The sequence below is a fragment of the Grammomys surdaster genome, unplaced genomic scaffold (genome assembly GCF_004785775.1).
Source record: "Grammomys surdaster isolate TR1022 unplaced genomic scaffold, NIH_TR_1.0 554, whole genome shotgun sequence".
Taxonomy (NCBI): domain Eukaryota; kingdom Metazoa; phylum Chordata; class Mammalia; order Rodentia; family Muridae; genus Grammomys; species Grammomys surdaster.
The window spans coordinates 516557-530259 of NW_021604973.1; the positions used below are offsets into that span (position 1 = coordinate 516557).

Genomic DNA, 13703 nt, shown 5'->3' on the forward strand with positions numbered 1-13703 from the left:
CTTAGTGCAATTATTTTTAGCAAGCACTTTTATGTAAGAGTCTCTCTCTCTCTCTCTCTCTCTCTCTCTCTCTCTCTCTCTCTCTCTTTCTCCCTCTCTCTCTCATCTCTATCTCTCTGTAATTTATTTGATCTTACAGATAAAAAGATTGAAAGGAGAGAAGAGAAAACTGCTCTTACCATGCCATATAGACAGGGGCCAGAATCTCTTCATGGAGCCTTTCAGATTCAGATGCCTGCTTACCCAAACACAGGGCTGTGCTACATTTGGAACAAGATGAAAATGGAAACAGTCATTTCTTGTTAAGCTGCTTATTTATTATTAAAAGCTAGAAACGATTTCAAAAGGAGATGATAGCCCTTGGGATTTTAATTTCCTCCTCTGTAAAATGGGGAGAGAGACCGTGTGGCCTCAAAGTCTTTGCACCCCTGATACTCTGTGATTAGGGACATTGCCCCTCCCTTCCTCTCATTCTCTCTTTGCTTCTTTTCTACAGTACGTGGGAAGCCTGGATGTGCCCAGACCCAACAGCAGGGTTGAGATCGTGGCTGCCATGCGCAGAATCCGGGTGAGTGGTCAGAGGTGGGGCTTCGTGCGAATCTGGAACTCAAGTTTCCTTGCTGCGGGCCCTTTCAGCCAGAGCTGAGAGCCAGAATGGATGGCTTTCCCCTTCCAGGCCCCAGAGCCCGTATTCCCGTATCTTTGGGGAAACTATTGTGAACTAGGGCCAAAGGTTGAAACGGATGTGATGGCCGAGCAGCGGCATCCTCCCTCTTTCGTGTCCTGCAGCGCTTCCAACTGAGCCTCGTGCTTCGTGGTTGGCTAGTAAAGGAGAATGGTAAACGTAGAGCAAAAGTTTAGTAAGCAACTAGTAATCAAAACATTTTATAAAGGTAATTTATTATGGTACAGGATAGAAGATTTACTTGTTATTTTAAGACTGGTTATGAGATTCCAACAAACTTCTTGGTCAGCTGCTTGAGACTTCAGGATGTGTAAGCTCGGTGTTCCCCTTCCTCCCTTTCCTGCGACACCTGGAAGAATTTGGTATGTGTGGCAACCCACTGCCTTCTGACTCTGGTCCGTGGAGCAGGGATTGTGAAGGAACTGGGTATGGAGCTCTGCACCAGAACGGAACCGTGCGTTTGGAGGTTTGTTTAGGATTGCTCGGGTGTATTGTTTCTTACTGTGTTGTGGAGTGAGGTGGTGTTAAGGCAGCTGGCTTGGTCATCTCTGGGTGCAGCCTGGCTTGTGTCATTGTTCTTTGGAGTGATCTGTTCACCTAAACGGAAAACATAAACAGGTGCTGGAACTCCATTTTCTGCTTTGAGCTGGTTCTTTACCCTGTCAACAGAAGTCTCAATTCAATGACATCGGCGTTGGAGAGAGTGTAAACTTGTGTGCAGTTGGCTCTCTGCGTGGGTCATCTTTACCAAGTTGACTCTACCAAGACTGTTATTATGTATAACAGTACTTGATAATAAGGAAATTTGAAGGACTTTCATGAGAGTACTTCTGCTGAATAGTCACGGCATCAGAGGGTCATGCCATGTCGTTTTCTAGATCAACCTGAAGCTCAAAGAAATACTGAGAAGCGCACCTGTGGCCTGAATCCATTCTATCGCTTCCTCTCGGTCTCATGGAAAAGCTGTACATTTTACTCCCCTTTTGGCTGCTGGTTGGGCCTCAGTACTTCGGGCCTCTTTACTCTCTCCTTTGCCCTCCTACATGGATAGAAGAAGCAAAGGCCCTGTGTCGTGCTCCCTGCTGTGATAGAAAGACTGGGCCTGGAGCCACCCATACTCGGTGTCCACCCAAGTTCTCTGTTATTTACGTTTGAGTGATGGGGCAGAGATGGGCTATCATGGTGATGTCACCGTCATCATGAAAGCATTATCTTTACCGACAGTAATTGTTGCTTCCGTGCTGGATGCTCTTTTAGATGTTTTGATATTGAATATGTTTTATTATTATTTATAGCTATTTTAGATGAGGTGAGGATATTGTTAGTACGTTTTATGGGTGAGACCTGGAATGCAAGGCCGGCTAAGTACTTCAGGTCAGGTTACTGTCCACAGGCAGCCTGGGGGTTCATACTCAGGCTATGCTGTGGCCCCTGGTCCCCTGCTGAGGGTTCCTTGGGATGCTGATTGTGAGTCTTGATCTTAATTGGGTGGAACCAAAGGACTGGGACATGGCACTTTCCCAGAAAGAAGGCCTGCAGTAGAAACACAACTTAAAATGGGCAGAGGCATGAGAAACCATTACCTGGAAGCTGGGACAGGCCAGGCACGGTATGGCAGTAGTTGGTCTTGGGATCTGCAGGAATCTGGACCTGGAATGTGGCAGGCTCCTCTTCCCTCATTACCTGCGAGCTGTTCCAGCCTCATGTCTCTTCCTACAGCCCCCTCTGTGGGAGCTGCTTCCAGCGCTTAATGAGCAGCTCATTACATTAGAGGGAGAAATTAATTGGTCAGAAAGTTGTTTGGGCTGGCTGTCCAGTGGCTTGTGTGGACTGGCTGCCATTAGTAGCAAGCGCTCTGATTGTGTGTCTTCCCCCCACGCCCCACAATTCACTGCTAGGTCCAGGCAGCTATTTTCTTCTTTCTCTTTGCCTTTCAAAAGCTGTTTGGGCTGTAATTACAGCTGTCAAGAACTAGGGCATGGGATTTCTGTGTAAAGGACTATAGCTGACACTGTCCTTTTATGTTGAATGGTGCCAAGCTAATACTGGATAGGACACTGCAGACTTTGGTTGCTGGGTGCTCTGCTGGGCTTAGAAGCCCCAGACCCCAGGGCTTGGCCAGAAAAGTAGGTAGTCCTGAGAACAGATATTGATAAGGACCACAGAGGCTTACAGGTGAGATATGAGTGCCTTGCCAAGGCCGGCCGGCCTTCCTCCCTCCCTCCCTCCCTTCTGTCATTCCTTCCTTCCTGAGATAGAGCTTCACTATGTAGCCTAGTCTGACCTTGAATTTGAGATCTCCTTGCCTTGTGCTGTGGTACAGGTGTGAGTCACCATGCCCATCATTGCTAAACTCTGTAGATCTCATCCCTGGTCCTCTCTGGAGAGCTGTGTTGTGATGTGGCAGTAGAGATACTTATGTTTTGCAAGGGATGCATGCAGGGAGTGAAGGGCTCTGCCCAACACCGTCCTCAGTCCTCTTGGACTTGGGGCTCTAGTCGGAGGGTGCATTCTTGCTCGTCTCCAGCCCAGTGTCCCGGTGTGGACTACATCATTGACTGACATGCTTCTTTTGCCCTCTCTTCCTCTTCCTCTGCTTTCCTACCTTCTCCATATTCTTTTTGAACTTATAATGCCTGTCTTTTATTTTTCTCCTTTTAAAATGCTTCTAAGAAGTGGATGGTAAAAGTGCATAGCATTAGGTTTTTCTTTTTAAGAGCAGACAGTTCAGTAGTTAAGTGTATCCTTACAGTTGCATCTAGGATCTCTAGTCTTTTTTTTCCTTCTTGTAAAACTGAAACTGTATTAAATATGCTCCCTTCTCTCTTCAGCCCTAGGTGGCCATCTTCTTACTCTTCTGTTTCTATGATTTTGACTACGTTAAAATGTCATAAGAATGGAACCATGTGGTATTTGTCCCATTGTATTGACATAATGCCTTCACAGTGTATCTGTGTTATATAGTGTTGGGGTTTCCTTCATTTCTGAGCTCTCCTTGTATTACTTTGTATGGACAGAGCATATTTTCTTTATGTTTTCATCTACTGAGAGGCATTTGTTTCTGTTAGCTATTGTGAATAGTTCTGTGAGTACGTGGGTGTGCAAATATCCTTTTCAGAACTTTCTTTGATTTTTTTTTCTTGTCTATATACTCAGAAAAAGGATTTCTGGATCATAATGGTAGGTTACATCTTTGAGCTGGTATCTCATTATGGTATCTAGACTGGTCTTGAACTTGTGGGCATAAATGATCCTCTTGCCTCAGCCTCCTGAGTAGCTGGGGCCATAGGCATGCCACTGTGCCTGGCAGTAGCTGTATTCTTCAAGGAACCTCCAACACCCTTTTCATAATGGTTTCATTTTGCATCCCACCAACAATACACAGCAATATGTACTCTGTACATTATTAATAAAGGGAAAAGAAGCTAAGAAAGCCTGGGTGCAACTGGGAGATTAAACCCAATGTATGGGAGACCGGAAAGGCTTTGTGGGAGTGCAGAGAGATAAGCCAGTGATGACAGGCACCACAGCTGGATGGCTTCTAAGATGTGACTGTCACAGCTCTGAGAGGTCTGGTCCTGGAGGAAGGGACCGCATCCTGCCGTGACCGTCTTTGAATCTCCAGTGTCTAATGTGATGCCCAACTACCCTGTGTCCTTTGTCCCCAGATATCAACACCAGTCCCTGCCACTTCACTGTAGTCTTCTTGGGAAGGGCATTCAGTATAGTCAAGAGGGCTCTCAACAAGGAGTAATGAGAGTTGGGCTTGAATCTTTCCCTTGACTTAATGTGTGACCTTGGCAAAGCAGCTGACGGCTGTTAATCTCCGCTTCCTCATTTATAAAAGACAGCATGCTACTCCTCATACTGTCTCTCTGGTGCTATTGTCGGATCTGGGATGGTGCATGAAAAAATGCTTTATAAACCATAAAGGGCTATTTATATTCATTGCTATCATTTTTTATACCTTTCCTCTGGGTTTCAGAGCATTTCATACATGCAGATAAATACCCTGAGACTTCTAGCTGTTTTTTAACAGCCAGCTGCCATATCTAGCTGCTTTTAACAGTTAGTTACTTTAGCGAACACGTTCCTTCCTTGGGGAAGCCATCTTGAGTGGCTCATCTTGTCCTCTCATGCTTCTGCCACAACATCCCCATCACTGATGACATAAGAATGACTGTATTTCTAGTGTCCAGCACGTGACCCTGGCCTCCCATTGACTTCTTTGACTAATAGTTGGGCACATTCTGGTCCATGCTGCAAATGGCTTCTAACATGATGCAGAATGGAACCAAAGCTTCCTACTTAGCGTGCCTTGATTTCTCTAGTGTGGCCGCACAGGAAGGGTATGTAGTGAGTGGATTGGTAACCAGGAACTGGGCATGTCCAACTCCCCTTCTGGAAGCTACCGTTTTTGCCAGCTTTCCCCAGAACTTTTCTCAAGGAAAACCAAAGAATGGAAAACCCAAAAGGCCCTGAGTGCTTTCTTAGGTGGGCTTACGTTGGATGCTTTCTTCGTAGCTCATCATGGGCTGGTGGCTTTGTGGAGCTGGTGACTGGAGCCATGGGTCCTGTCTGCATGCCCCTTTTCCTTATGGCAGAGGGCTTCTACTGTGGCCTCTTATCACCTTGTACCTTTCTCCCTGAGTAGCTTACCTCGGTCAACAGTGGGCTCCTTTTCTATTATGTTCTACTCTTTTTGTCAGAGTCTGCAAGTACCACCTCTGCTCTGTTAGCTTGGCCATGTGGCTTCACAGGATGCACTAACCAGTCACAGTGTAACAGCTTAAAATAACCCCAACTTCTGTCTTGTAGTTCTGGGGGTCAGAAGCCTGAGGTGGGGCGCTGCCAAGGCATTGGTGCGACTGCTTTCTGCTTTTCTGCTGGAAGCCCTAGAGAACAGTCTGTTCTTTGCTCCTTCAGCATCCTTACACGTGGATCCAACCCGAGGGCCACTGAGCCCATTCTATGAAGCATGCATACACAGATATGAGCATATCTATGAAGCATACATACACAGATATGAGCATATCTATGAAGGTAACCCAGCATGCAATTATAAATGTACAACAAGATGATATTGTTTTCTTCATTGTTGTTAATCTAATTGAGTGGTTTTCAAATGGGAACTTTTCACATCACAACATTGTGTCACATGTCACAAAGGTTGGATATGCCCAAAAGTTGCCAACAATTTTGGCAAGTGTCTTCTGTCTGTCTTCAGAGCCTGCAGTGCTGCCACTGTGACCTCTGCTTTCCATCACGACATGGTGTCACATTCTGTGGCCTCACTGACAGGGACCTTTGTTATCAGCTCTCCCTTCTCTGTTTTCTCCCAAGAATCCCAGATTACTTCCTCATCGAGGCTCATCCTTTCAAGTGCAAAGTCATTCTGTCACATGATATAGCATCTTTAAAAGCTTGAGGGCAATTATTGTGCCTGTCCCAGTGGATTAGAGCATCAGGCTCTAGCAGGGATTGGGAAGGTCCCACCCCTTATGGAAAGTTTTGAGAACAAGATGAGGCAGAATTGTGTTTCAGATTGTGTTTTTTCTGCATGGGATCAGGGGACTTTGGACAAAGTTCTCAACCTGTCAGTCAATGTTTGATCATGAATAAAATTTATATGATATATTTTCTGTAGATAGATTTAACCAGATAATATGTAAATGCATTCACAATTCAAACAGATGTGCCTGACATGTGGCCTGTGTACCCCAAATGATAGTCGCAGGCTTCAGGTACAGCTCAGTGGTAGACTTGCCTAGTATGCACGATGATATAGGCCCCACACCGTAAAAACAAAACAACATCAAAATGCCCTGTCATTGGCATATCTGCAACTCCAATGTTTAGAAGGCAAAGGCAGGGGGATCACTAAGTTTGGGGTTGGCCTGCTCTACTTAGTGAGTTGCAGTCTAGCCAGGTCTACCTAGTGACACTGTGTCTCCACAAACAAAACACACATACACACGCACACAAGCAAAGTAAAACCTCATAAAAATATCAATACCACCCCAACAAAACACCCAGAAGGTTCCTTTCTAACTACCCTCCACTGAGAGCAGTGATATGCAGCCAATAACCCTTAGCTTTTATTAAAGATATGAATTCATTTGCTCTGAGACCTATTGATTATTTTTTTAAAACCAGTTTGTAGATTAGTGTTTCTCAGAGTAAGTTCCCTTGAAATATAGGGTTATCTTCACTTAGTCAGATGTTTGAGAGTTCTCTGTAAGACTTTTCAAAAATTGTGTTTTCAATCGATCTTAATGTGAACAAAGTAAAATAAGCTTATTGGTCACCCTTGCACAGCTCATTAGTGTTTGTCCTTCACTACTGGGTGTGCCTGCTGTGTCTTCCAGAGTGGGCAGGCTATGCCTCATCACTGTTTATGCTTGACAGGAGACCAGGATGGCTCTTCACGTGTATGGAATAGATTCTCATAAGGCAAATTGGTCTGTGCATCCTTTGCACAGGTAGCAGTTAGGAATTAAGACTTCTGTAGAGTCTAGACAGAAGAAACTAACCCCAGAGTGGAGCTAGCACCTGCCTGGTATACAGACTGCATGGAGGACTGGTAGCAGCCATGCCTCTGGCATCTCCGTTTAGGTTGCTTGCAAAGTGTTTGGCTTTGTTGCTTTTAGTATCTTTTCTGACTTCTTGATACCTGTGCTGTTTACAAAATATGAGGCCGGTGATGGGCCATAGGAATGACAGTACTAAGACCCAGCTAGTACTTAGCTATCAACCATTGAGAATACAGAGACACCTTCACACAGTACACCCCAGCACTGACTGTGTGGTCCTGGTGGTGGACATTCTGAGTATCACTGCTGAGTCTGCTTGGTCTGGACACCCGAGAGCTTGGTTAACATAGCCACTGTGTATTCACAGAGATGTGACTTCAGTGTGAAGTCTTCTCTGACTTGTTTGAATTTATTGGTTATATAATATAACTTGTGTTTAAATTATGAATCTATATAAGGCCTGTATGCATAAGCAGTTTATATCTAGATGTATGTTTTACATATTTAAATGATATTATAATTTGCCAATACTTTTTTGGGTAATGACTTTGTTGAGATATACCTCATATACTATATAATTTATACATCATACACTATACAATTTTAGCAGTGGGATTTAGTATATATTCATATACATCGTTATGCAACTGACATTATAGAACTTACTTTCTCTCCAAAGGAAACTCTGAACCTCTGTTGGATTTTTAAAGTTTTTGCATCATTGGGGATCAAACTCAGGGCCTCCAGCCTGTTAGTCAAGTATTCTACTACAGGGCCATGTACTTCTAGCCAACTCTGTGTTTCTAACCTCTCATCTCCCAGTCTCCCTGAGGCTCCCAGCCACAGGTATCCTCCACCAGTTCACCTCCTCCCTGAATGGATCTGCCTGTGCTGGAGATTTACTATTGATGGTCTCATAAATTTGTGGACCTCTGTGTCTGGTTTCTTTTAGTGTTTGCACAGTTGACCTGTGCTTTTATGCATCAACACTTCGTTTCTTTTTATTGTTTGCTAATATTCCACACTGTACTTCTGACATATGAGACATGAGCCTGTCAAACGCTGGTTGTTTGCCTTCATGGTTTTCTTCGAAAAGGAACTTGGTTTTATTTAAACTTAAGAAAACACTTAATGTGTTTTCAGCAGCGTTTGATGGGAGTTTACAGCTGTCTTTCTTTTAAGCAAAGGACACAAATCAGAATCCCCAGGTGGGCTGAGGCAAGCATTCTCATCAACAGGAAGATTGGTGTATGGAGAGCCAACCTTGATTTTTTTTCCCTCACTCACTGGGAGAGAAAGTATTGACTTCTGAGCCAACATTATTTTAGGTTCTGGAAACACAGAGTCTGAAAAACAAAGTCCCTGCTCGGATGAAGCTTAGGGAGACTAGAAATGCAGTCACGGATGAATTCTCTGCAGACTGCTAAATTAGGACGTGAGACTAGGGAGAGCCAGAGGTGGCCTGAGTACTGCTTTTCTACAGATTGCTGGGGAAGATTTCTTGGTTGTGTTGAAATGAGTCTTTTAAATATGTGAGTAAGCAGAGGGAGGGAGCCATATGGTTCTCTGCAGGAAGAGTGTTTCAAACAGAAGGAACAGTAAGTACAAACCCCAAAGCAGGTATGGGCTTTCTAGGTTCAGAAAACAGCCTGGAGGAAGGTTTGAATAGTGACATATTAACCTAAGGAGGAATGGTAGGTTATTTGTAGGAATTTTTCCTGCAGGTTGCATCTTCAGAGAATCTGGGTCACTAAGAGGCTCCTGGGTACCTGGACTACACATGAGTAAACACATCTATCTTTCCTTAAATTCGAACCAGAATTTAAAGTTACTTAATCCGGTTCTATTCCAAAGAGGAGGGATTCAGAAATGATTCCCCCACTCCCCCTTCCTTTTGAGATTGGGTCTCACTACTTAGTCCCAACTGTCCTGGAACTTATTATGTAGACCTAGCTGGCCTTAAGCTCCCAGAGGTCTGCCTGCTGCTGCCTCCTGAGTGCTGAGGTTAACGATGTGAGCCACTGCACTCTGTTCAAGAATAATAAAAACAAAACAAAACAAAAACACAAACCAAAACAAACAAATGGGCAAAGATGCTTCATTAGCTTCCAGAGTCATTGTTACAGTAAAGCATACAGTTGCTTTTAAATAAGGGGCCTGGCTCTATTACAGCCGTGCGCACCTAAGAGTAATAAGCAGTGATGTCTGAGATTCCAAAATCAGAATACATCCTGCTCAGTCCAGTTTGTTATAATGATCCTCTTGCTTCAGCCGGCTGACTGTTTGATGATGTTGCTGTTCACCACAAAGCCTCACTTTTGGGTTCCCTTTAAACAAAGTTTGTTCACTGTAAGAAAAGGAAATGCTGAATGCCAGCTTGTTGCAGCCTTTGGGGACCCTTTGCTCATCTTTCTGCCATTGGCAACAGGTGACATTGGACATCCTCACTTGAATGACTTCTTTGACTTTGAAGACATATTCATATGAAAATGGATTGTTCAGTTTAACCACTTGTAGTGTACAATTCGGTGGGTTTAAATGTACCACAGCACTTGGTGACCCTCACCTCGGTCAATATCTAAAGCCTTTCATTGTCACCTCGGTCAGTATCTAAAGCCTTTCATTGTCACCCTCATAAACTGTGCTCATTCATCAGTAACTTCAACCCAGCCCTGGATCTCTGTCCTGTCTCCTGTGTGTTGAATTTATCTATTCTACAGACCTCACACCAGTGAAGTCTTATACTCTGTTTGTCACCTGTTTCTATTTATTCCACTGGCCAGGATGTTTTCAGGGCCATCTGTGTCATGGCATGCATTATCAGTTCGCCCCTGTGCAGAGCTGAGAAGTTTTTTCTCTTGTGACTTCTGTGAGCCAGGCTCTGACAGCTCAGGCTGGTCTCCTGTGACTTTCTGTACTTAGCATATGACACAGGGTTTGATGTATGGCCAGAGTGCTCCTGGGTCATAAACATCATAGAGGATAAAGATACAGTACTACCTAATGAGACGGCTTTGGTACCACAGTGAAGACAGCTTCCAAGAGGCATACTTCTTTGACCTGTGTGGAGAGGTTCCCCCTTTGTGGCTTCACAGTTGCTTAGATGAGTTTTCATATCTACCGTGATTTGATCCTAGCTTCCAACAACCCTGTAAGGAATGGGTATTACTGAGGTTTTTTTTTTTTATATATATAGAGAAGGGTCATTGGAGTAACATCACTGCTCCGTGTTCCTGTCCTTGTGTAGGCTAAGCAAACTGAAGTCTAGATTGCACTGTGCCATGGTGCTGTGTCTGGCCACAGGCAGAGAGCACTTCAAAAGTATCAACCACTACCACTCTGTGTGGATGTGAGTGTAAGCACCACCCTCCATTATAGGTGCGATCACCCCACTTTATAGATGGGTAGGCCAAGGCAGAGAAAGGCTAAACAGCTTGCTCTAGCCCAGAGGTGGTGAGTGGGGAGCCTAGGATTCTCTGCAGAGGCTGAAGTTGGCACTGCTGTGATTGGGAACCGAGACTGGAGTCTGGCTCAGAGATCCTACAAAAGCAGGCTGATTGTCCTCCTTTTCCAAGTGTCTAGCCAGACAGTATCATCTGTGTGCCTGACTGTGTCTGTCTTCCATCTGGGAGCACTGCCAGGCAGTGCGGAGAACTCGATGTAAGTAAGGCCATTATTGGATTTTTATAAACTTCTTTGTAAAGTTTGAGATTCCTGTATCCTGTGTGACACCGCTACCCTGCATTGTGTTCCAAAGCCACCTTGAATTTGGTGTGTCAAAAACCTGGATTCATTATCTCTGCAGACGTTTCTCCCCTTTGCTTTTTGCTTTCCCTTGGATTTTCACGGATGCCAGTTTACACCAGTGGAAGTCATGTTACCCAGCAAGAGTGTAAACTTCGACCCTCAGGGTCACCTTAGACTCCTTTCTCTAGGTTTCTCACGAGCCACCCATGCCAAATTGCCTTCTAAACAAATATTTCTCAAATATGCAGCTCCCTGTAGATTTCTCTAAGTGGAGGGAGCCCCATCATTTATTGCACATATGGCTGCAGCGGTTGGGGTGTAGCTCAGTGGTACAGTGTATGCTTGGCTGAGGCCCCTGTGTCCTTGTGCCTTAGGCTAGCTTCCTCTCCTTTCCCCTGCTGACTAGCTTGTTCCTCTAAAGGCAGTCCTATTGGCATTGCCTTTTTACAGCTCTTTGTGATGCTTCATCCTCTCTAGGTTGGCTTCCCAGCAAGGTGTACAGGCTTCTGCAGGTAACGCAGGCCCCAGCGAAGGTCAGGAGCATCTTCATATCAGCTGACCATCCTTCCTTCTACCTGGCAGGCACTCCTTTCTCTGCGTGGCTGAAGCCTGTCTTCTTAGGACTCAGTTCAACTTCTGCTTCTTCTCCACCAGCCCAGTTCCGGTGCCCATTTTTTTTCTATAAGTTTCTCTTGACACCTACAAAGTAGTTTTTCTGTCTTTTGTGTTACCACCACACTCTATAGAGACTTGTGGCTTTCCCCAGCTATCTCAGAAATAGTTTCTGTTTGTAAGAATTCACTGAGAGACCTCACAGAGGGCTGTGGCTAGACAGAGTGAACAAGAGTTGGCAGCACAAACTTTGTTCAGGGCCCTGGCTGGAAGACCATTCCCTGTCTGGTGGTTTTTCCCTGCTTGCCTTTGTTGCACCATCAGGGCTAGATTGAAAGCCTGCAGAGCAGAGACCTGCTGACCCAGTGTTCACTGTGTAGCACCCAGCCCCTGGGTATTCAGTCAGTGTCAACAGTGCTGAGTAGCTGCTGTTCCTCACGTCTCTGGGCTGCATGAGATCTGCTTCCCTGGAGAGGCCTTTCAACCACTAGACGGTCGGCTGTGGGAGTGACAAATGGCTTCTCCACATCTCTCTCAACCCTGTTGTCTCCAGTGGCAGTCGCCCTGCTAATGTGATGTTAGTGTTCTATTAGCAGCATGCCCTGCCTCCTTACCCGCTAGCCCTTCTGATGAGAAGACCTGGCACCTGCTTCATTACCCTTCATCTCGTTCGTTTGCCCAGGGCTGATTCAATAGGTGGACCCACACCTGCCTTTGGCCTCCTGAAAACAGTCATTCAGGGAGCCTGGCCCCCTGTCTGGCCCCCTTAGCTGCCTTGCTGAGCCCCAGGGCCTGGAGCACAGGGAGGACTGGCAGTGGGCCAGGGAGTCAATGGTTTGGGTCCTGGCTTATTCAGATGTATGTCCTGCGTAGGTTACTGCAGGATGGCTGTGAGCTGAGGAAAGTCCAGTGTGCCTCATTTTCTCTTCCTTGACAAAAGCAGGCTGCCCCCACTCCCACTGCCACAACCTTCTGTCCTTCCCTGCCTGCCTTCCATTGCATACACCCCCCAATGCCTCAGCCTCTTCCAGAAAGGGGGGACTCTCCAGTAGTTCAGATACAGACTGCTGGCATGTGTCCTTGTCCGTTGTCACCTTGTCCTCATAGCTTGTCCTGTCCCTGTGGAGCCAAGTGGGTCTTTGTTTATTCTGGCCCAGGAGGAGCTAGGTTCGATGGCAATTGACTAATGCAGGGTATATATGAGTTGCGAGTATTTTTAAATGTGGTTTTAATATATACTCAGAATTTTAGAGATAGGAGCCTGAAAGCCATTTCACAGAACAATCAGGAAGCAGCAGGAGTAGGGGGTGGATTTCTTTTAAAGAAGTATCTTGTCTGTTTATATATATATATGTATGTATTATGAATGTATATATGTATGTATGTAGTATCTATATGTGTATCAATCATATATCAATCTATATGTCTATGTGTCTGTCTATCTATCTATCTATCTATCTATCTATCTATCTATCTATCTATCTATCTATGTATCTATCTACCATCTCTCTATTATCTATCATCCATCCATCCACTCATTCATCTATCTATCTATCTATCTATCTATCTATCTATCTATCTATCTATCTACCTACCTATTGTAGAATAGGCTAACCCAGAACTTCAGTGTCCTCTTGCCCCATCCTCTTGTATAATGGAATTACAGGCACAAGCCATGCATGACTCTTGGCATGACTTTCTTTCTTTCAGATGAAATGCTGAACCATATCAGACTTCAAGAGTCTGCTTAAAGCCCCAGTACTGCACATATCTTTGACACCAGGTGTTGTAAGCAAGGAGCTACTCTGTGCATTTTTCCTACAGTTAACTCCCTGAACTTAGGGAGTTGCTTCAGAAGAGATGGTTCAGCAACTTGCTCAACGTTGCTCTGTTGCTAACTGCCCTGGATCTGGGAGCTAGAACTTGGCTTCCTGGCTATTATGCTGCCTCTCCAAGGCAGATAGAAATAGCTGCTGCATCACCCCATTGGGAGCCTCTGCTCCTCAGGCAGTGCACATTGCTTGCCAAGTGTGGTTGTGACCTCTCCTTAGGCCTGGCCCTGCATAGAGTCAACACCAGCCCACATTTGGTCTATCTGGCTAAAGTTATGTCCAGCTACACTTCTC

The 13703-nt window shown here is 45.1% G+C and overlaps 1 protein-coding gene across 2 annotated transcripts in view; it reads left to right on the plus strand.

Annotated features, from left to right (window-relative positions):
- Positions 1-13703, plus strand: part of LOC114633209 (carboxyl-terminal PDZ ligand of neuronal nitric oxide synthase protein-like) — a 280780-nt gene that overhangs the window by 69505 nt on the left and 197572 nt on the right. For both annotated transcript variants that reach the window (XM_028781825.1, XM_028781826.1), the window contains exon 2: positions 497-568. In XM_028781825.1, coding sequence (XP_028637658.1) covers positions 554-568 — 15 coding nt within the window. In that variant the 5' untranslated portion in view covers positions 497-553. The remainder of the gene's footprint in view (positions 1-496; positions 569-13703) is intronic.